This window comes from Denticeps clupeoides, chromosome 4 (assembly GCF_900700375.1).
Source record: "Denticeps clupeoides chromosome 4, fDenClu1.1, whole genome shotgun sequence".
Taxonomy (NCBI): Eukaryota; Metazoa; Chordata; class Actinopteri; order Clupeiformes; family Denticipitidae; genus Denticeps; species Denticeps clupeoides.
In genome coordinates this window covers 3,921,159-3,945,424 of record NC_041710.1, presented here as the reverse complement: position 1 = coordinate 3,945,424, position 24,266 = coordinate 3,921,159, and the positions used below count along the sequence as shown (strand labels likewise).

General features: G+C 42.7%; 1 protein-coding gene across 2 annotated transcripts; it reads right to left on the bottom strand.

The window, feature by feature from the left end:
- Positions 1-52: 52 nt before the first annotated feature.
- On the bottom strand, positions 53-18,330 carry crtc1a (CREB regulated transcription coactivator 1a). 2 transcript variants are annotated; one of them, XM_028977141.1, is made up of 14 exons: positions 18,134-18,330; positions 15,543-15,659; positions 15,076-15,207; positions 14,614-14,675; positions 14,002-14,096; positions 13,526-13,611; positions 13,076-13,119; positions 11,212-11,396; positions 10,990-11,132; positions 9,286-9,522; positions 8,252-8,356; positions 5,867-5,950; positions 4,642-4,822; positions 53-4,516 (listed from the first exon to the last, which is right to left on the bottom strand). In XM_028977141.1, the coding sequence occupies exons 1-14, from the start codon at positions 18,257-18,259 to the stop codon at positions 4,311-4,313; spliced, it is 1,803 nt and encodes a 600-aa protein (XP_028832974.1). In that variant the 5' UTR covers positions 18,260-18,330; the 3' UTR covers positions 53-4,310. The 2 variants fall into 2 exon arrangements, with proteins under 2 accessions (XP_028832974.1, XP_028832975.1); XM_028977142.1 differs by lacking the exon at positions 8,252-8,356.
- Positions 18,331-24,266: the final 5,936 nt, after the last annotated feature.

The window sequence follows — 24,266 nt, the reverse complement described above, 5'->3', positions numbered from 1 at the left end:
TAGCCTAAATTTTTTTCTTCCATCACACACACGACAACAGAGCCCACGTGAATATAGTCAGAGTTTTATTCAATATAATGTACAAATAGTAATGCAAAGTTACAAAGACAAAAGCGTCCACACAAGAAAAATACATTGAATATGTCGAATAGAAGCGCCTTTTCAGATAGAAGCGTACATTTACAGCCTAGTTCTAATTTTTTTTGGCATGTCTTATCCCTTTTGTATATTCATATATATATATATATATCGTGTTTTGATCTGTTGATTTTAAAGGGTCATCTCAATAAATCTATAGGATTGCAAAGCTGTGTTGCAGAATGGTACGTTTGCATATTTGGTCAGCTTACTGATGTCTGCTTACTGTACACAGAAGGATTCATATTCAGACCTTGCAGTCAAATGCATGTGCAAATGCATCATACACAGAAAAAAAAAACATTTTTATAACAAATTAGCTGCCTTTGTAGAGAAACAGGAATGAGAAATGAACCAACAGTTCAAACCCATTGAATGCACATAGTGTCTCAGTAGAGTTACAGTTGCTGGATTGAGTAGCTGCAAACCTGTTTTCGAGTTCCCACAATTACAAACCGTATGATTTGTCATTCCAGCAGAAAAAAAACAACCTTTATATTATTAAAAAGTGGTATGCGTGCCATCAAGCTCAAAAATACCCAGACAAACACTTGAACTGCTCAAGATACATGAATGTTAGCAAGATCCTTGTAATGACAAGAGCTCAATATTGGCTAAAAGCTGAACATATCACGAAACAGGCCTTTGAGAATTTCAGAGATTTCAGATGTTCAGTACCATGCAGAAAACACACTGTCAGATTTTGGTAAAATCCACATAATCAGTTGGTTGACGGGCCAAACTAGAATAAGTAAAACATGCAGTGGCACAGTTGTAAAATACTAAATATCAGCCGGGACCAACAGTAAATCTTAAATCCGATCAAAAGTGCATTTATGAAGCAATGAGCCAAAAAAAAAAAAAAGACACATTAAGAACTTCTGACAACGTCTCGTGAACTGCTGAATAACTGCAGGTGTCTGATAATATTGTTAAACAAAAAATGATCTCTGCAAACTGTTGTAAGATCTAGAAGCTAGAAATATGAACATGTTTATGTAGACTGACTTTGATTCCACTTTTGACACACAAATTCAAATTGAAATATTTAGTCGTAAACACGTCTTCAGGTGAAAAATAGAGTTGTTGTTTTTTTTTTTTTTACATCATGTCTGATTAATACTTTTAGGTAAGTAAATATGTTTTAGTTGTGTGTTACAAAACCAAGTAAGGCTTCACAAACTAATCTCTCAGTATTAAAGGTATTTTTTGTTTCTTAAATACTTATTGGTCATTTGCTTTTTTTTTTGCTTTTTTTTTAACTGCCCGCAATCTGAAGTTCAGAAGTTCAGATCAGAGAAATACCTGATGTAAACCCATCAGACATCATGTAGCCACAATATTACATAGCATTTTTTCAGTGCATGTGACGACTACTCTCACTGACATCATATCACGAACGACACAAAAAAAAAAAAAAAAAAAACACCAAAAACATTGGTCCAAAAGCAACGTACACGTAATAAACACAAGGCGAACAAAAAGGTGGGTGGGTGTAAACGCGCACAAGCCGGCGCACATTTCAACAAAGCAGCTACGTCCACAAAACTGCATCAACGTGTGCATTAACGAGATCTTCGCTTACAGTTCATGGCTAAACTGGAAACGATCAGCATTCACAGCCATGAGGACTGAATTTGTGGGACCAGTAAAGGATAAAATACTGAAACAAAAACATGCAGTTTGTTGCCAGAACAATGGGAAAAGGGAAAAGACTATTTCCTCATGAAAGAAGATCTCAATTTCTCAAATCATCTCTATTTAAAAAATAATAACATGCTTGTTCTACAGCAGATTTATTCAGTAACATTCTTTTAAAAAATGATAATTTTTTCATTCAGTCATGAATGCAAACTGGTTCTTGTGCTGAGTGTGGCAACATTTGTCATGCAGTCGCATTTATCAGAAAAACATTTGCAGTTTCAGAAGAACTCAAATGAGCCTTTAGAAATATTTTGGCATGTAGACCACCTAACAAATGTATTACGCTTCTGATTAACTGTAGCACGCTTCACTCCAACCCGGCGTTCTGATTGGCTGAGAGGATCTCATGATGACACACTGATGCCTCACCTAACAAATGTATTACGCTTCTGATTAACTGTAGCACGCTTCATTCCAGCCTGGCGTATCTTTTTGTTTTACAGTGTGAATGTCACATGACCAGCAGCTTCCGAATGAAATATTTCTTGTTTTTTGCCCCACATTAATAAATAAATATTAAAGGAATAACTATTGAGTTCCAATAACACACATTGTTTTATACAGTACAAACAAAGTGTCAGAGAAAAGGTTCAAGAGAGGTGTCCAGTGGACTTTCCTGTCCGAATCCATGTTTCTGCAGCATTTTGTCCAAAACACAAAAAAAAACATTAGGTTTAAACTCCCAAACATACTCATACATTTTTACTACTTTTCTTACTTCTACAGAGAAGGCAGGGTTAATGGAGGGTCCAGAACTGTCACTTGGAGGGGTGGCCACAGCTCATTGCTGTCAGGCTACACGTGAAGTGCAAAAAAAAAAAAAAGAAACACCTAGGACTCAACTCCTGGGGAATTTCATCATGAACGAACAATGATGCAACAACAACAGCCACAACGATCATGATACCGACTACAAACAGGCAACGACAAAAAAAAAATATGACGATCTGGCTGCATCTGAACATCCGCCCTCGCGCCACCTCACAAACACAGCGGGATCTACACGAAGGCGAGTCCAGCCCCAAATTTTACAGGTAAAAAATCCACAGCCCGACACTAGAGCCCTCATCATAGTTCTTTTTTTCCTGACATAATGACAAAAATGGAATGGCACTGAACTTTTATATAATCCTATTTTTTAAAAATCATTCCAAGTATGTCTTTTTCCTCAACTAATCTGATTAGCTTTGCATAGTTATCACAAACCAATTTTAAAACATCTTTAAAAGTGAACATCTACACAACAAGATGATTGAATTAAAACTCAAACATTCTGAACAGAAGCCTACACACACCATAATAATAATAATAATAATTACAAATTGATCTTTTCAGGAGTAATAAACCTACGATACTGAATTATTTTTCCCCCCAGATACAAACTAAAAAGTCCAACTTCCCATTATCAGTGAACAGAAACATCTGGGACAATACAACCATTTTATGCAACAAAGGTCATTTGGAAACTGCATCCATTTAAAATAAGGCAAAATATGGTTAAAAATCACAGTGATTACTTGAAATAGATTCCTCTGTGTTCTTGATTTAAACTGAAAATATGCAAAAATACTTAATACACATAGATATCTATATTTTAAAATATATATGATTTATTTCTAAAATACGTTTCCCAGTTTAATAGCCGACGCTACGATCATGCAGAACTGCAGCATTCACATTCAGTTGTCTTCAGAGGATAAAGGGTTGTGCTTATTTCAAGATTTTAGCATGTTGTCTTCTGATTGGGGCTCATTGGGGAGTAATGGTTGGCAAATGGTTGCATGTTTGATTTGACTGATGTCTGCATTTTTTCTCCTCATTCACAAACAGCTACTGCATAACACAATTCTCACTCACACACAGACACACAGACACACACACACACAGCAAAAAAACAAAGCTGCACACCGGAACAAAGAAAAGTTACAAATGGACCTGATCACAACGAAGCCTCTTTACATGAATATCACTACCTGGCCACTGGAGGTGGGTTCTGACCGCTGACCTTCCCCCTGTTCGTCATGTATTTACACTGTGAGAGACACGGGGAGGGTTAGTACTCCTCATTGTAGAAACACAGAAAATGATTTGAGCACGAAAAATGAATAAATAAAAAATTGAGTACGTAGACATGATAAGAATTCACACAAACTAGAAATCAGTCAATCTTACTAAAACGAAATGAACACAAAACGTGCTGTTTTTCAGTGACTGTGTGTTACAGCTGCTGTATGTATTTTTTAAAAAACAAAATGTTAAATAAATAAATAAATAAGATAAAATATAATTACATTTAGACCAGGTGTTTAAAAAGGACACTGATTAAAATATTTATTTAACATATTCCTTTGAACCACCACCTCCTCCAGTCCAGTTTTTTCTAACTCAATCCTGTCCAAAAAAAAAAAAAAAAAAAAACGTGGCCCCTGCCCCCTAATCCCTCCATCTCAGCCGTGACCCTGCAACACCTACAGCCTATCCAGCCGGAAGGCGTCTTCGGTGGCGGGGTCGGCCAGGACCATGTCCGGGTCATTGAGCATGTGCAGGCCATCCAGGGTGAGCGGGTCGATCTTCAGCTCGTCCAGGGGGAACTGCGAATCCGCGTCAAACGAGTCGTCTCCCGCCAGGGAACTGGACAGCTCCTTGGATAGGGTGGGCGGAGACTCTCCAGTCACTAAAACATTCAGCGTCGGGGGGGGGGACAGAGAGGTCATTCATATCATTGGGTGGAAACATACTCGGCAAGCTTTTTGAGAAAGTATCTAGAGATACGTGGTGGCGCCGTAGCGGGATGTGTACCTGTGAGGATTATGTTGGGGATGTTGCCATGGCTGCTGTAGCCCAGCTGCTGGGCGTCCTGCAGGTTGCCATGGCTCCCAGTCAGCTCCAGCATGGCGGCTTGAGAGTAGTTGAGAGTGGAGCCCTGACTGTAGAGGCTGCTGGAGCTGACGGGGTTTTCCATCATGTTGAACTGTTCTAGCTTAAAAAAAGAAAAAAAAAAAACTGTCATTCGGCTTCTGTTATTCTATATTAAGATCAGATAATATAATCCTTTATTCCCACTAGTGGGAAATTTGCATTGTCAAGATAAAAGTAGAAAAAGTACACTATACAATCAGAAAATATAAATACGGATAAGTGTATTATATAATACAAAGAAACGTATATATGTGTGTATGGTCATCTGTAATGACTGTTGTCGAGTACAACAGCGGTTGGAAAGAAACATTTAGCTTCTAAATCTCTGAAGGAGCAGCTCAGTGGCGTCAGAGTCCGGGAGAGGTTATCCAACAGGGACGACAGCATAGCCACCATTTCCCTGTCAACTCACTGGGCCACCACTGGGTCCTGAGGACACCCTAGAACAGAGCTGGCCCTCCTTATCAGCCAGTTCAGCCTCTTTCTGTCCCCAGCAGAGGGGCTGCTGCTCCAGAGGCAACACCGTAAAAGACGACTGATTTGGTGATTTTGCACCTACATTTTATATTCTACAGCAGACACTCAAATAGATACCATTCAATTAGTCCATTATATATATATCATTGTGTCCCTGAGCAAGACACTTAACCCTGAGTGTCTCCAGGGGGGACTGTCCCTGTAACTACTGATTGTAAGTCGCTCTGGATAAGGGCGTCTGGTAAAAGCTGTAAATGTAAAATGCAAGAAAAAAAGTGACCGGTGAGAATTAAGGTAAGAAAGGAAAGAGTGCACACATGTGAGGGGAGAATTTGAGTCATAAAATGACCAAATATATGTACAAAGAAAAAAAACATAACTACAATTTGTGTTCAAATAAATAAGCTTTCAAGAAAATCAAAAGGGGCACATGACAGGCGCCCGGGGAGAAGTGTGCGGGGGTCCCTTGATCAAGGGGACCTCAGTGGCACCTTAGCAGTTCAGGATTTGCTTCCTTTCCCGCTAGGCCTCCACTGCCCCCAAAGAGGTCACGTCTTCAGAGAACTGATCAGCTGCACAGGGAAATGCCGAGATCCTGAGACTGTGCTGCATGCGGGACGGCACTGACCTGTTGCGAGAGAGCGCTGGTCTGTCGGGAGGACAACTGCTGGTCATAGAAGTCCCCAAACACACTTCCCAGTATGGAGGAGTGCTGGAACACAAAGAGAGATTGTTCAAAACCGGAGGGGAGACAAACTGGACAAGGGTTCAACAGCAGGCAGGAAAAGAAAGAAAGAAAGAAAGAAAGAAAGAAAGAAAGAAAGAAATATTTGCACAGAGTCCTATAAGCACGCCATACGCTCACTGCTCACAAGCAAGGATGAAACATCCACAGTGAAACATTCACGTCGGTTCTACTATTTAGCGTGCACACACACACTCACACAAAGGACTGGACAACATTGCCGACTGTTTCTGCAGCGTCGCACAACAAACACGAAAGCAACAGGTTTTGATCTTGATGTAAGTTTTGCCGGACTGGCCTGGAGGTTGAATGCTTGAGTTTGCGTGAGTAAAGCTCCCTGCACACTACAATTCCCCAAAAAACACGAGCCGCTCAGTTTAATTGTGACATTTAAAAGAGTTTAAAATGTCCACAGCAAGACGCTCGCTTTTCTGCCAGCAACAGAAGGCGAATGAGGTGCAGCATTTACAACCTGGCATCCTGGCATGGTCACAAGCTCTAGCTAAAAAAGGTCAGAGGTCCTGCACCACTGATGCACCACTTAAAATTGCTAATACGCTTTGACCATCATAAACAATAATTTATTATTTGATGATATGCACTACTCACAATAGGTTAGGGATATTGTGAGAGACTTAGTGGATGTCATACATGCGGTGTTTGTTTCACATTTTTGGGATAGGGAGGCAACTGTATTGGGGTGATAGACACACCTCATTTAGTGTTTTCCATGTAATGGTCTCATTGTGTACAGGTGGGTCTTTATATTGGGGACAATACCAAGAGACAACCTTTCTCAATGTGGCACCAATTTCAACATTCTGTGGGTATAAGAAGCTGGTATTGTCTGTAAATAATTCCAAGTTCATCATTCAAACAGCCATGAACACACGATGTCACATAATGGACGAGCAGCGTCACCTGGCGATGGCGCGCCTTCGTGTCGGTGGCAGGCAGTCAGATGTTGCTCGTGAACTTGGTGTGTCTCAAAGTGTCACCAGCAGACTTGCATCAAGACACAGAACTACTGGCAGAGGTCATGACAGACCCAGGAGTGGAGCCCCACGAGTGACAGACCGCAATGATGAGCAGGACCTAAGGACCTATGTACCCAGACATCGTTGTGCAACTGCCACACAGCTGCAGGACCGTTTACGAGATGCGAGGCGTACTAGGGTTTCCAGACTAACCATTCGCAACCGACTTCACGGCTTTGGCTTGAATGCCAGATGACCGTTGCAGGTGACTCCACTGACACCAAGACACCGTACCCCACCACCACATGACCTGGCAGAACTGCGTGTAGCATCACATCATGATATTGATATTGTCTAAATTTTTGTCATGTAAATAACAATATCCCTAACTTATTGTGAGTAATGTAAATACATAAATACATAAAATGGCAGTCTTCATACCAGGGGCCAAGTTGCCAGTTGCTGCCTGGTTTACACAAAATTAAGGAAAAGACACATGCCTGGTACACTGTCTGTCAAAATTTACATAAAGATGTTTTGCCATAATCATTTATATTAAACAATTTTCTCTAAAACCATTCCAATACAATATTATCAAAACAATCTTCCTTTTAAAAATAATTCTATGGACCTTTTGATTCTATTCAAGCTGGAGGGAGACAATTCTGAAAAGCTGTTTGCTCAAACACAGGCCCAACGTTCTAAGAAAGCAGTTCGAATATTAACATGTAATAACATGTTAAATATTTCAAATTTGATCAATTAACATGTCAATTGTCATCCCTAATTAGCATGCCAAGCAGCTACTTAACCGGAGCATTACATTTACTACCTTACGTAGGACATTATTTTGGAAAGTAATTACTGGTCATAATTATGCAGTTGGGTACGCTCTGCAAACATTGACTCCTACATACTTAAATGCAAAATGACAGACGTTATGAACAACAAAGGATCAATTTGCGACTGTTTGATCACATAGGCATGGAAACCCCTCCAAAGATTTAGACCAAACTGGACATATCCACACTGGATTTGTTCTTGCACAACCAAAAACTATCTTCGTGGTCTGTAAATAAAACCCTGAAGCTAAGAAAGGCAGTCAGGATCCGTCTGAATGTAAGAGCAAATCAGGACACTGCGACACCATCACAAGCGATGCAAGACAGAAAGAGGTCAGGATGGACAGAAACGATGGCAGCTGGCAACACAGAGGCTAGAGAGTCAAAGCCACGCCCTGCTCCACACTAAACACACTACACCGATTCCAGGGTGGTGGAGTCACCCTTACTTGAGGCGAACCTCCGGGAGAGAAGCCTTGGTTGGAGACGGGGGAGGTTGGAGACTGATTGGCAGAGGAGCCCATCCTACTGCGGTACTGATGGAGGGTAGAAGCCTACATGGGATCAACATCCAGGTTAGACCAACACGACCCTTATGGGGTCTTCAGAGGAAACAAAAACCAGGCTGTCAAGCTGATCCATCGATCATCACCATCATCCTTGCATCATACACCCTAATATCTGCTCATTAATCACTTGTGCAGGTTAACAGCTATAGTCAGTTGAGCTAATAGGAAAGTATAAGGTCACTTCATCCACACTAAATGTGAAATTGTTTGTGCAGGAATAATAAGGTGCGCTGGGGACATGGCTTGTGTTCCAGTTACAGCAAACCCAGAATGTTATCTGTATGCCCAAAAAGCAAAAAGTTGCTTCTGAATAAGAAACACAATATTCCTGCCTTCTGCAGTGTTTTCTGGTAATTTCATCAGTAATAAGTTGTTCATTTTAATAATTAATATTATTAACATTTTCAAATCATAATGTGTCTATACCTCATTTTCAAAATATGTGAGAAAAACATACTGTGAACATAACATCGGGAATGACACCAAATCACAAGATGAGTGCATCTTTACACAACACAATCAATAATTTCAGACTTTAATGACACTCATTTTTTCACCTGTTCCACTTTCATTATAGAAATTATGCACACAAATGCTAGAAAAAAATGCGACAAACACCTACTTCACAACCAAGCATTCTGCAATAGTTTGACTAAACACGGCTAAGCCAGACATTTTCCATTTGCACGTTTATCAATATGTTTTTGAATCAATTAAGTTTTGCATCGATTCAAATTGGTGTTCCATTTAATTGCAGTCTGAGATCATTGCTTTTGGACATCACTAGGGGGATATATAAAATCTCTAGTGGTTGATCACTGCTCAATCAAGCCTATTTATTTCTACATGACAAAATAGTGTGAGACCCTCATCCCAGTACAACCACATTACTTCAGTGCAAAAACACGACTCACTGAATTGAGGTCCATGCCGACAGACGACGGTGACACGGTGCCCGGGCTGGACTGGGACAGACCTGAGGCGGCGTTCAAGGAGATCGGAGGCAGCTGAACCAGCCTGGCGATGCCTGTGGTCGGCTGCTGCTGCAGGCCGCCGCCCACCACCTGCGTGGCTGGCTGACTGGACGTCTGGCTAAAGAAGGGGTACTGAGCCAACTGCTGCTCCAGTGTCATGGTGTCTAACGTCACCGCCTGTACAGAAGATAAATGCATTTATTTGACACATTTGTCATAAAAAGATGCCAGAATCAGAATAGATTTAGTATCAATGCTCGCTCACTCACTCACTTTCACTAACCATATGGAATCAGATCACTGCCATTAATCAAATGTGTACAAAGAACAAATTCACAATTTTATATTTTATATTTCATAAATGCACAGAGCAATGCTTTTATTATTTTTTTAGAATGAAATACTTGTTGCTATATCTGTATTTACACATGGATTTGCCTGTGTGTTTTTTGACAGTGTCCTGATGTGCTTCACAAACACATTGACCAATCACAGACTGGTCCTTTTAACCAATCACAATAAGGTTGTTCATCATCTGCACAATACTTTATAGAATAAGGTGGATTTTTGAACCTTGATGGTGGTGCAGTTTACCCAGCCTGAGTCCTTCTCTGTGTCTTTTAACATTTTCAAGATGTTAAAAAATAACAGAGTATGGTTTGTGCACGTTTGAGTGATGACACAGAATCCATGAATGCACAGCAGGGTCGCGAGTGCCACAGCCAAGCCATCATCAGGCCCAAACACCATTCACTCACACACACACACCAAGGACAAATTTAGAGTTGCCAATCCACCTAGGGGGTTTGATGTTGGACGATGGGAGTCAGTCCGGATGCCAAAGGCCCATGCCAACACAGCGAGAGCATGCAATATGGTGACAAGTCATTTAGTTTTGTAATTTAATTAAACAAGGTAACCCTTTATGCTATTTTCATAAAATGTGGAAGAGTTTTTATTTTGATTATGGCTATGTGGGGAAACGTGACATTAGCTGAAGACAGATTAATACTAAACTGCAATTATCCTGTTCCAAGCAATATGCATTAATACATGCAAAATCTGATTCCCAAAAATAAGAAATAAGAAAAGTACTCCACTGTATCCTTTAACAAGCACTGATTGAAAGCATCCTTTCCTCTCAACTTGATGCTACATGACATTAGGACCTCAGAGCTAGAGCAAACAGAAACCATGTTCTCATTCCTACATATGAATCACATGATCTGTGCCATCAACAGACCCATGTGTCAGTGCTGAGTTTCCAATCAATCCAATCATTTGAAATTGATTGTCATTGCATAGCAGACAGTGACACAACGAAATGTGTCCTCTGCATTTAACCTATCAACATTGGTGAGCAGTGGGCAGCCATGACAGGCGCCCGGGGAGCAGTGTGTGGGGATGGTGTTTTTTCTGTGGCACCTTGGCGGATCAGGATTCGAACCGGCAACCTTCTGATTACGGGGCCACTTCCTTACCTGCTAGGGTATCAATGGCGAGCCAAAATAGGTCAAATTTATCAAGCCTCTAACAATTGTTTATCTGGCGTTGATAAAACCAAATCACAAGGCACCATGGCTGCCAGCAGGGGGCAGAATCTGACCATCGTGTCTGAATGTGGCGATCGGTGGAGAGGATGACCTGAGTGAGGGTGATGGGCGGCGACAGAGTGGGAGAGAGCTGCTGGAGAGCCTGGTGCTGGTGGACGTCCGCACTGAGGATGAGAGGGACCATGTCCTCCGGCCTCCGACCCGCCACTGCAGTGGGCTGGGAGGATGTGGCTCCTGCAGGGAGAGAAGAAATAGTCCCAAAAAGAAAGTCATAATAGAAACATTGACAGCGTGGGGAAGGTGGGGGGTTGACCTGAACTGGCGATGTTGCCTCCGCTGTTGGAGGAGCTCAGAGTGGACGCCGTGTCCTCCGGGTCCAGGGGCATGGGCAGGGGAGGCGGAAACTGGATGTTGGTCAGGTCGGGAAGTGAGTCGCCAGTGTTGTGCGTGACCGGGATTAGAGACGAACTGATGTCCTGGTCCGGGGATGGAAATATGCTGAAGAAGAGACAAAGTAGAGAAATAAAGAACCCTCAAATTCAACCCCGAATTAGTACATTTTACATTTGTGGCATTTGGCCCCCACTAAGGGTGATGGCCCTCATCCAGAGCGACTTACATCGTTACCATCAATGAAGTAATCAGTTCTGGTTCATTTGGACCCCCAACTATGAATAAAAACCATTTTATTCACACTGTTGTAGTTTTTCTTGCATAATTCAGACTATAAGCAAGTCACACGTTATTTACAAGTATTACAAGTATTCTCTAAAGAGGAAGACCTGGCATTTGAAAATACTCAGTGACTGTGCTGTTCTGACCTTAATTTCACCACCGAGAGTAGTGCTGCACGATTAATCTAATCGCAATCGTAATCGTGATGTCAGTCTGTGCGATTACATGAACGCAAAAAGCTGCGATTTAAATGATTAGTACATGGATTGGATCTGCAACATATCCGATCCATTCTCTCATCCTCAAAGTTTGCGAGCTGACTGAAGTCTCACTTCAGTCGGATGTGACGTGTTTGGTCACATGACTTTCGATTCGGAGACATATGGTTAGAAGCCGCATGACGCGCTGCAGCGTACGTCAACGTCGCTGCCATATTACGATAGGCTCTGCTGTGGCGTGAAGCATATACATGTCTATGGAGAGAAGTGCATAAAAATGCCTCAATCTTGTGCTGCTTGGGGCTGTACAAACCGCTGTACGCTCCAAACCAGATCCCGGGGATTACATTTCATAGGTAAGGCTGGACAATTGTTTTGAATATATTTGGCCATTATAAAATCCCGTTTTATAAGTCTTAACCTTAGCTAAACTAGGCTAAGCTAGCGAAGCTATGCATTCCTGTGTTCAAGTCAGCCTCCAAACAACGTTTTGGCTAAACGTAGACATTAACTAGTTATAGACTGTTCTTAGCTGTTTAGTTAACTTTTCTCAAACTTTGAAGGTTTCCTAAAGAAATTCACCTCAGTTTACAAATCTTAACCTTAGCTAAGCTAGCAAAGCTATGCATCCCTGTGTTCAATTCAGCCTCCAAACAACGTTTTGGTTAAACGTAAGAACTATAATACGGGATTTTATAATGGCCAAATATAATCAAAACCGTTGTTTAGCCTTACCCGTTTTTGTGAGTTATTTAATTTTGTAGAATATTGCATTTTGAAAGCACTGGGCATTTCAGGTTGTTATAAGTAGTTTGTATGTTTCACTCTGAAATTAAACATTGAAAAGTATGCGACTTTTCATTGATATACAAGCAAGTGTCCTTTATCATATCGCAATCGCATATCGCAATATTGATCTCAATAATCGCAATATGTCTTTTTCCCCAAATCGTGCAGCCCTAACCGAGAGTCTAGATTTTTTCATGTTTTCCATGTCTTCCTCGTACCTTCATGGAAGGAGGGACCAGGCGAGCAGTACTGGAGGATCGGAGTATACGAGGTGCAGTGTGAGGTATAATAAGGGCTAGGATGAGGTAGGATGCTGCTACTCTATGTTTGGCTTTGTAGGCCAATTTTGAATCTGATGCGGAGAGGGGGGAAGGGTGCAGCTACTGGGAGCCAGTGGAAGGAACGTAGAAGTGCGGTGGTGTGGGGGAATTTGGGAAGGTTGAAAACCAGTCGTGATGCTGCTGAGGAATCAAGAGTTTTCTGAAAGGGACTCACCTGATTCCAGGAACTTTGCAAGATTTGGGCCGCGATGGAGCATTCTGTAGGAAAAAAAAAAACCAGACACACAAGTGAAAGTGAAACCTCTTTGATGGGGACAAAAAGGAAGTGTGTGTCTTGAAATTAGTTTCTTTCACCCATTTCCTTGCCGCCACTTCCCTCACTTTCGGTTACACTTCTGCTACAGTCCATTCCTTTCCATGTCCTCTGCATTTAACCCACTGCATCACCCTGAGTGAGCAGTGGGCAGCCATGACAGGCGCCCGGGGAGCAGTGTGTGGGGACGGTGCCTTGCTCAGTGGCACCTCAGGGGCACCTTGGCGGATCGGGATTCGAACCGGCAACCTTCTGATTACGGGGCCTCTTCCTTAACCGCTAGGCCACCACTGCCCCCGCTAGGCCACCACTGCCCCCAGTGAGGCTTCAGTGATGCAGGTGACATCTTACCTTTTTGCTGTCCCAGATCTGCTCCTGTCCATCCTCATCTACCTGCGAATCTGTCATGTCAGTGCCCGGCACGGTGAGAAGGAGAACTGTAATGAGAATAATGAGAGAAAAGACAGTTATCGGTGCGAACAACCACAGGGTCCCTTACCTTCACACCAAATTAAACATTTTTACCTGATTTACCTGCCCTAAATGAGTATGGACTATATAAATGAAGATGCTTTTCACAATTCTGACATTCAATCAGCCATAATCAACATAAACATATAAAAATATACATAATACACATGAATCTTTTTCATTAACAGGATGGAAATCTAATGTCACTGTCACTTTTCATTAAAATTGAATTCTTTAATTTCATTGACAATGCAACTTCTGCTGAAAAACTAATGTGGGAAAAATGCAAATCTGGAACTAATATAACTTAAAAAAAAAAAAAAAATTCCATATTGGAATAAAATAAAAATTCCAACCTCGCTTTGGCTGTAGGCTCTGTGGTCCTCCTGCAAAGGCATCTTGAGGAGTGGGGTTCAAAGTGCTTTGGTGCAGAGCCGAGTCGGAGTTGGTCCTGGAGGAGACGGCGAGGAGAAAGACTGACAATGATGAAAGGCACCAATAACACGGCCACCCACCGCCCATCCCATCACACCGATTCAGCTTCCTACGATCTGGACATGAGAATTAAGACAAATAATTTGTGCCGCCACGTTTACTGCTTTTGGAAATCAACGGATTGATTTTTTCTCCCTGTATGTTCACAGTTCCACAGTCTGTCGGTGAACATGTTCGTCGGTTAAAGTGTGTGTGTGTGTGTGTGTGTGTGTGTGTGTGTGTGTATATATATATATATATATATATAATTATCATTGTTTTAAATACTGAAAGAAAACATCAATTTTGAGATGCAAAAAACATTTGTCCTTGCCGTGCACATTTTTCATCTAGCATGCAAAATATAACGCAGGGAAGCTATTTTGGGGAAATAAAGGCATATGGGTTGTAATGCTGCGGAAATGTTGGTGTTGATTGAGAAACAGGAGCCGTGAGCAGAATGAGTAAAGACCACAGCTACTTCCGGTCCACACCTTCTCCAGCTGGTATCAGGCGGTGGTGAGAGATAGACGGAGCCATACGGGCAGCTGTCAATGTGATCTCGTGTTAAGGCCAAAGCAGATCCTTAATAAACATGTGTTAACACAAGGATACGGTGCGTTTCTTCCATATGTCATATTTATTACAGGAATTATTTTGCAATAGACTAAACAGACAGCATTACTACTTACTTAACAGTACTCTGGTTTTTCCCCATGCGTTACAAAATAAGTTAATGCTCTATTCCCTCATTCAGGGTCGGCCCGTGGTGTAGGCAATACAGGCAAATGATAATGGCTCGGTCCATCCAGGCGGCGCCACAAACAGAGGACGAAAAACATTCCACTATTCTTAAAGCTAGTTGGTATTAACGTGACTTAATATGCAAAGAACAAACCAACATGAATTTACCTGCCAAGCAAAGCCCATTTAAAAATAATAGTCAGAAAGGATATCTGCCGGCCATGTTTGTCCAGCGGCCTGCGGTGCGGCGACGTCATGCGACTTCGCTCTCGATAAACCCGGTCCACCAGCCCATGGTGCCGACTGGTCCTACTGCTGTCGACCGCTGAATTTGGAAAAGGAGTCTGCAAAGACCAACAAAACATACTAACTTCAGATATAAACACAGTGTCATTAATATACTTACATTTACGCCGTTTACCAGACGCCCTTATCCAGAGCGACTTACAGTCAGTAGTTACGGGGACAGTCCCCCCCTGGAGACACTCAGGGTTAAGTGTCCTGCTCAGGGACACAATGGTAGTAAGTGGGGTTTGAACCTGAGTCTTCTGGTTCACAGGCGAGTGTGTTACCCCACTAGGCCACTACCACCCTATTCATATACATTTACCCCCACACACACACACACACACACACATACACACACAGAATTCCAGCTGAGCAGTGGACGTAAACTCACCTGGAAAGGAAGGTCAACCTCACTGTTTCGGATCTGGTTGACATTTGGCAGTGAGCCGCCGTAGTACTGTCCCCTGTTCTGTCCCAGCTGCAGATACTGCGTCTTCTGTAGCTGTAACTAAAACGGACGCCGAGTCGTCAGTACTTATTACTGTGATTTAAAAAAAAAAAAGCTTCTTCCTTCGTCAGCCTACGACGCGAGACAGGAGCACAGATAACACGTTTCAAGTGGCGGAGCGGACCAGCTGAATGCGAAATGCGGCCAATCCCCCCCGAAGGCCTGGCGAATTTCATCTGGATTATCCAATGCATCATCCTGATCGTTTTACAACAGATTATGTGGCACATTTGGGAGGGGGATCAGGGGACAGTTGAAGGCCCTTTTCATATTTCATAACCTCCCGCAAAGTAAACGGAGCAAACTGCACGCTACACCGAACGCATAAAAACTCATTTAATTTACAGACCTAATAATCTGTTCACTGTAAAATCAAAAGTTAATCAGATATTACATATTTTGTATATATGCAAATTGTTTTCTGTATTAATTTATACTTTATATAAAAAAGTTTATTCCAGGTCCTGGAAATCTATCTAGCGACAAGGAACTTTGAGTCTTTAAAGTAGCGTAGCACAAAACTCACATATGCCTCTTCTTTTTTACCTGGCCACGCCCAGATGAATGGCTGTCTGACAAGCCACCCACACTGTCCCAGGTGTGTTTTTGGGCGTGTGTGTTTTTTTTGTTTTTTAAAGGCATGTGCCTTCAGGTGATTCCACGTGTTTTGTGATGCAAACATATAGAGCGTGCAGGCTATAGAAGCAAAGTGCAACCGCACCCATACGCCTCCCTGGAACTGAGATCTTCCCAACGCCGAATAATCCTGAAATCGAATTTAATATTCACACCAATTCCCATCTAAAGTAAAGTCAACAACTGATCATGATATTAAAATACATATAAATGCGTGTGATGATATCTGTAATATTGCACTTGGTCTGAAAAGTGTGTGAATTGGGGAAGAAAAAGAAAAAAACCCCACAATACCATGGCCAGCCGCACAATGGCAGAGCTTTCTGGCGCACATGCACTTGACCTCTGCACCCGATGCATGTGTGCAGCTGATTGATCGCACCCCAATGTCTTCATTTGCACCTCCACAGGCACGGTCACATCATTCTCTCCCGTCAAGCAGAACCTCCACACGCTACGTGCAATCGATGCACCAGTTTACAAAAGTGGGTCTACTGTAGCGTATGTAACGTTACAGTAACGTTACATGCGCTCTTTTAACGCAGTGAATGTGCAGGGCAAAGCGCGCCTGACATGCTACAGCCTCATCGGACCGCGTTGGAACTTGTTAAACGCGGCCTGCTTGTGGCACGGTGAAATAAGATGTTAAAAGAGCTCAGAGTGTAAAAGTGAACCTTGATGTAAGATAAAAATTTTTTTTTAAAAAGTCGGACTGTTTTTGAATGAATACAGCACAACAATCGACGGTTTGTTTTCTTTTTTTAAAGTGTGCATTAAGTATTAATCTAAGATCCTTTTACAAAGAATAAAACTGGGGCACGCCACCGCATTATATAACACGCACACGGGATATATTTTTAGCACTTTTACAGCTGTTCACGACAATAACACGGGATCCCGTCACCGGAAGTAGAAGACCTGCGCCAGGGGAGCAACAGTGGCGTCTACCATATTTTTTTCCCACAGAATGTAGGCTGTGGGATTGATTAGGATCAGGATCTGGATCCCAGAGAATGTAGGCTGTGGGACTGATCAGGATCAGGACCCTGGAGAAAGTAGGCTGCAGGATTGACCAGGATCTGGATCTCGGAGAAAGTAGGCTGCTGGATTGATCAGGATCAGGACCCCGGAGATATTAGGCTGTTAGGTTGATCAGGATCAGGACCCCAGAGAATGTAGGCTGTGGGACTGATTAACATCAGGATCCTGGAAATTGTAGGCTGCAGGATTGATCAGGATCTGGATCTCTGAGAAAGTAGACTGTGGGACTGATAAGGATCAGGACCCTGGAGAAAGTAGGCTGCAGGATTGACTAGGATCTGGATCTCGGTGAATGTAGGCTGTGGGACTGATTAACATCAGGATCCTGGAAAATGTAGGCTGTGGGACTGATCAGGATCAGGACCCTGGAGAAAGTAGGCTGCAGGTTTGACCAGGATCTGGATCTTGGATAATCTAGGCTGCGGGACTGATCAGGATCTGGGTATCGGAGAGCATGGTGCCGTCCCCACACACTGAATAAGCGCCACTTTCATGGCTGCCCACTGCTCACCAAGGGTGACACAATGAAAAAAAGATAACATGACCCCCCATAGTAACAGCGGCCAGTGCAGTCGGATGCATAACGGGGGGGGGGGGAGAAAACACGCCTGTCAATCTCACCCCCCCCCCCTCGCATTGCACGACCTAATAAACACGCACAGTGACGACAACGTGCACGAGCCCCGGTTCCGCAGCGTGCGCGCGACCGACGGAGACCCCCGGGCTGCACGCGAGCGGCGGGGGGAGGGGGAGGGGGAGGGGGGGGTCTGTTATTGTTTACCCGCCGCGCCGCTTACCCGCGCGGCCCTGGTGATACTCAGGTCCTTCATCACCTCCTCGAACGCCGCCGTCTCCTCGGCCTGCTTCTGGTTGTGCAAGGCGATCTTCTCGCTGAATTTGCGCGGATTGTTCGAGGTCGCCATGTTGGTTTTCGTTTTTTTTTTTTTTTTTTTTTTTTTTTTTTTTCTTTTTTTTTTTTTTTTGGAACCTCCTCCTGCCTCCCGGTTTTCCTTCAATGAGACGCAGCGGCTGCGCGTCCACGTCCCTGCGCGGGGGCGTCGTCGGCGCGTGCGCGCGTGCGTGCGTGCGCGCGCGCGCGCGGTCCCCCTCCCCGCCAGAGGACGTGGGGAGCAGGTGGCTTCCCGCCCCCGGGGTGAAGGCTCAGTAACAATTTATATCGTTATAAGATAAAGAAAAAAAATCCCACGACGTTTCTGTTCTTTTTTCATACTTCTAACGGTGAATCTGGAGCAAACATTTCGCCATTTTGCCTCATATTTCATTTTATACGGTGTATTTTGTACATTATTCACTAACACTAAAACGGGCATTTCTGCCACAGTGGTCAATGAAATGTGGGCCACATTTTTTACATTTGTGTGACATACAAAAAAGTGAAAGTGAAGTGATAGTCACTGGTGATACGCCGCAGCACAGCACATGGTGCACACAGTGAAATTTGTCCTCTGCATTTAAATTATCACCTTGAGTGAGCAGTGTGTGGGGACGGTGCTTTTGCTCAGTGGCACCTCGGTGGCACCTTGGCGGATCGGGATTCGAACCGGCAACCTTCTGATTACGGGGCCGCTTCCTTAACCGCTAGGCCGCCACTGCCCTGCACATCCATTGCTTCTTATTAATTTCAGGTCACATGATATGTGAGATTGATCCAGGCTCCAACAATCTGGGGCAGTGGTGGTCACTGAGCAAAGCACCGTCCCCACACACTGCTCCCCGGGCGCCTGTCATGGCCGCCCACTGCTCACCAAGGGTGATGGTAAAAAGCAGGACATACGTTTCGTTGTGTCAACATGTGCTGTGCTGCAGTGTCTCACAATGACAATCATTTCACTTTCATCTGCTGCCAAGGCGTCGGATTCCCAGGGGCATCTTCAGAGGTCGTGTTGGGTCCATGTCCAACATCCCTCAGAAGTTCTGGCTTCGCGAGCAGAACGTACGCGGCATTATCAGGACATTTTAATGTTGTGGCTGATCGGTGTTTCAATGAGTTTGCTATCTGAACTGATAACTCTCATACTTTGTCTTAATTCAGGCAGGTCGCTGACCTCCATATAACAAGTCAAGATGATAATACCTGCTTCTGCATCCTTGATAAAGAAAGATGAAAGGTTATCTCCTAACCATGGAGTAAACCGAAGAGGAATCTCACACATCAGTCTCATTATAAATCGGATAGATTGTCATGTAATACCAGCTTTCAGGGATTAAAAGCACAGTTAAGAGATGTGCGGTTTCTCCCACCGTCCATTGAAATACAGACTGTAATGTAACCAAGGAAACCATTAAAAAAATTCTCTTGATACTCAGGCAAATGGAGGAGTTTGTGTGGGATTATGCAGTTCGTTGGCCTAACCGGTGAAAAGATGAAGCGATGAAATGATGTTGGAATTTAAATACTGTGCAAAAACTACACAGATTTTCCCCCTTTTGTATATTTCTTTGCGAGTCTCCACAATTTCGACACAGACTGCTATTACAGGGCCGACACTGATGAATATTAGATAACAGTGTTATACTGCAGTACAGCTTCTTTGTTCTCAGCCTTTATGAGACGCTACGTAGAGGAAGAGTGGAAATGCAGGGCTGGGCATAATGACTTATGAATAATCACATAGGCATAATATGGTTTAAACACTTGCAAAAATAACAGTTATAACATATTTTTTTAATACAAGTTCCAAAAAATGCTATGACCTTGCCTTTGTAATTCACATTTGGTTGCAATTATAATAATAGCTGGCAGCTATTATTAGGTGACAATGAGGAAAAAGTCCAAATGACCGGTCTCATCTACACATGAATTTCACGGTATTCTGAAAAAAAAAACATTTTGTGGGTCTGGCTTCTACTGCATGCAAAAATATACATGCGTTTTGCTTATTGGATTTTAACAAAGAAAAATATTATCCAGGACATTATAATACATAAAAAAAAGAACTATAAGAACTATATGAACTAAAAAAATGAACTATTAATGAACTATAGAAGACATTAGTGAATGAATAAAAAGAACACAACCAATACATCAAAACCAGGTATTTAAAAAAAAAGACAAAAATAAGTGCTGTCACTTGTTTTACATGTGAAGTGGAATGTCAGCATAAAATCGCGGTAATGCCATGCAAAGAAGAAAAAAAAAAAAGGCATTTTTTTGCCAGAAATGACATCAGTTTACAGGAAAACCAGTGGTCATTGCGATTTTTCTTTTTTTTTTTTTTTTTTTTACTTCTACATTTGATTTGCCTACAATATAGGGAACTTGAAAGCAAGTTCTTACGTGAAGACAGCGAGACAGAAGTGTCTTCACCTCTCGTCTGAGAAGCACCTCTCTTTCGCGCTCCCTGGAGTGGTGAGTGATGTATATGTTCATACGTGTTTTATTCCTCTTCATTTCTGTAGTAGTCTAGATTCACAGTGGCTGTGTTCATGGTACTGTTTTTCTGTGAATTTCTCAATTCAAGGCCATGGCCACCAATTCCACAAGTGCGCCGAACGCTACCACCACCGCAGCGGCGAACAGTACCGTCGGCCTGGCCGTCGGGCTGCCGCTGTTCTTCCTCGCCGTGGCCACGGGCCTCGCAGCGCTCGCGTACGTTGTCATCAAGCGACGGGGACACAGCGTCTCATTTCCGAGCAAGGCCAAGGACCCAGAGAGCCACGGCGGGCCGGCAGAGTCTCGGTACTCGGGCATGGGCCCGAGGGGCCAGGCGACGCCACAGAACCCAGTGTACGAAAACATCCGCGGGCCCAGGGCCCCGGATAGCGCGGAAGTGGTGACTTCACACAGGTGAGTGTGATTTCTCACTCAAAAACACACTCGACAGTTTGTTAGGAAATAGAAGAACTTCCTATTTGCCCAACTTCCTATATCATGTCTTTGATCTTTGATGTGTCATCTAGCTTTCCAGACCTGGAACATTAAAACAAATCGACATGCACTAGCATTCAGTTCCAGAATACTGCAATAAATCTATTTGTTTTCCAAAAATGGAAAACCAATATAGCCAGGCTAGCAAATCATGAACTTTTCAAAGAATCAGAACAAAATGTCATGTCCACCACAGTCCTTTCCGCATATTATTTTAAATAACAATTACAGTCACTGTCAGGATGTGTTTCCGCATGGAGTACATCGTTTTTTAATCCTAAAATTGCAACAAAAATTCAGTTATGGAAGATTTATTGGAACGAACAGCCCGCAGTATCACTGCAAAATATCTACTCGTTTACCCTACTAACTTTCCAAAGCTGGAATATACTAAATGCATGAACTTTTTCGGAACTGCAATGAACATGCAAGCTTTGTAGTCTTAAAAACAACTATGTAATACTTCCATAATGTGTGTCTATCAAAGCAATGCATTGCATAGTACTTCATTACTCTACAAGGGTTTTTGCCCAACCCTGGTTTAAAGCATGCAGGCGCAGTAGTGACGCTCAGCCTTGGGATTGGGTGAAGGGATGATTTTGTTTCAATGCCAATCGATTTGAGCCTTTTATGGTGACGCGTCCTTGCCTGTTCTCTCCAGCAGGTCTGCAGAACCGGATGACCTTTACATAGAATGTGAATCAGACCATGATGCAATTTATTGTAATGATCCCTCCTTCGCACACTGCAGTCCAAAGAAAGACAATTCTGTGGACGACGTCTACCTCATGCCAGATGCCTGAAAGACTCAAAATCCATGTTTTTTTTTTACAACCTAAACAAAAATGTGACTGTAGGTTGTGTTAATGTCATTAAAATTTTATTTTATATATATATATAGAGAGAGATCTTTTTTATTTTTTTTCACAAAATAAGAAATCCTTTGTGCAACATATTTTGAGTCAGATGCAATCGAGTGCAGTAAAATTTCCCAGGTTGCTTGGTCTCGGCAACTTTGCAGAGGAAGCCTCGCACATTTCACTTTATGAAGGGACAGTTGCTGAGGGCCCCCATTTCACTTCTTCTTCACTAAAGGGAAGGAAACAGCGCGGGGGTATTTGGTGATGCTGACTTTGCAACTGGAGTACAACTCGACTCGCTGTGGGGCTTTGAATGATCCCTGGTAGGGTGGTAGGAGCCTAGTGGGTGACACACTCGCCTATGAACCAGGAGACCCAGGTTCAAACCCCACTTACTACCATCGTGTCCCTGAGCAAGACACTTAACCCTGAGTGTCTCCAGGGGGACTGTCCCTGTAACTACTGATTGTAAGTCGCTCTGGATAAGGGCGTCTGATAAATGCTGTAAATGTAAATCCGTGATGCACCCGATGAGGAAGTTGTTTTTTTTTTACTTTGCTTTAGCAAATGACTCTGAGTAATACCGTTGGGGGAAAAGTGGGCAAAGGGCTGATGAGAGGGGCGTGGCTTCATGAGGCAGGAGTTGTTTAGTGTGAGACAGCCAGGGACTGGATTAATATTGAATAAAATAGGCGCTAAGCGTGTGGACCACGACATAGGCGTCCTCAGGGTCCACAATAATAGACACAACAAGAAAGAACTGCTCTGTAGTTGCTTGTATCTCGAAGAAGAGAAACTAACGACCCTTTTGGTTGCTCCAGTTTTACTTCTGTGACGCAGAACATCATCTTTTATGATGTTTTTAGAAAAAGAGTCCGCTGATTGACAGCTCTCGCTCAAGCGATTTCCTCATTCTGGATGATCGAACCTGTGTCTGTCAATACATCTCATACGCTGACGTTATTAAAGACGGTCTTTCTTTCTTTTTTTTCTTTTTTTTGATTTATTTATGTACATCATGAGGCCAAATTTGACTTTACACTAGCAGACAAGCCCCCATCCTTCAACATTCCAAAAATACTGCCGAATAGTGACCAAATAGTGGAAATGGTACACTTTTAACCTGTGGTCTTTGGACGCATGAAGAATCCACTGTTATGCAAGGTCGAGGTCGTGTTGAATTGGACGTATGCGTTTTTTTGGACGCCCAAGGAAGAACATTCCTCTGTGAATCATCGTTTTCTAAAGTGCTCTCATTGTGCCACGCACTCTGAGACTGAGACAGTCACTTCCACTTATGGGAAATCGTATCTTCTGGGTGGTTACGAGACCTTTCAAAGACACTGGGGATGAACTTCAAACACTTAGCGTGGACCTTGGGGAGGTTCTGGACATTGATGCTCGTTTATGAGAATGGCAGGATTTTGTCTGAATCATTGTTTTATTTGTGTCCTTGGAACCAGGAACACTCTTAACCTACTTTTGCCTGGGATATTGATTCACATCGGTGAGCTTTGTCCTTCGAAGTGGTGGGATATTCCGCCAGTTAAACTTTTCATCAGTTGTTTGTCAAAAAACCTATTAGAATCCAATTCCATTATGGAGGGATTTAATTTTTTTGTTGCTGTATGTATTTTTTGTTCATTATATTATCATCTTACAGAGAAAAAAATTATAGACGGTCACTGTTATCATTGTTGTTCCAATATGTGCGTGAGTCATTATAGGTGATTATAGGTGAAAGGTTTATATCTTTTTTGTTGTGTAAGGAAAGGGATGCATCAGTACCTTCACAAAGCTCCACCTGGTCAAGGTCAGGGAACCGATGATTCAAGGCTGCACTTGCCATATCATTAGCCCATGACACACCCTAACCTTGAAATATTATCTGAATGTATTATCTGAATTTTGTTGTCACTTGAATGCCATTTTATATGGATCTGTTTGTGTGCCACTGCCTGAACTGACCGGTGTGACGCGCTTCGTTCAGGCAAGCTGTTCTGCCGTGACAATTTGTGAACCGTGTGAAGATCATTGAACAATTCCTCATCACTGAATGAGGAATTATATTAAAATGCAATCAATCAGGTTTGTGTTGCATGTTCAGTCAGCATCATCATTGTTATCAGCATCAGTCATCATTTCTGATATTATTTATTGTTAGAACTAAATCAACATAAA

What these genes read in the sequence shown, in the direction of transcription:
- crtc1a (XM_028977141.1), bottom strand. Translation starts at nt 18,259, where the DNA reads ATGGCGACCTCGAACAATCCGCGCAAATTCAGCGAGAAGATCGCCTTG. An exon ending in GAGCCTACAGCCAAAGCGAG is followed by an intron (nt 13,612 to 14,001) that starts GTTGGAATTTTT and finishes TTCTCATTACAG; the next exon opens with TTCTCCTTCTCACCGTGCCG. An exon ending in CCAGCGCTCTCTCGCAACAG is followed by an intron (nt 4,823 to 5,866) that starts GTCAGTGCCGTC and finishes TCTTTTTTTAAG; the next exon opens with CTAGAACAGTTCAACATGAT.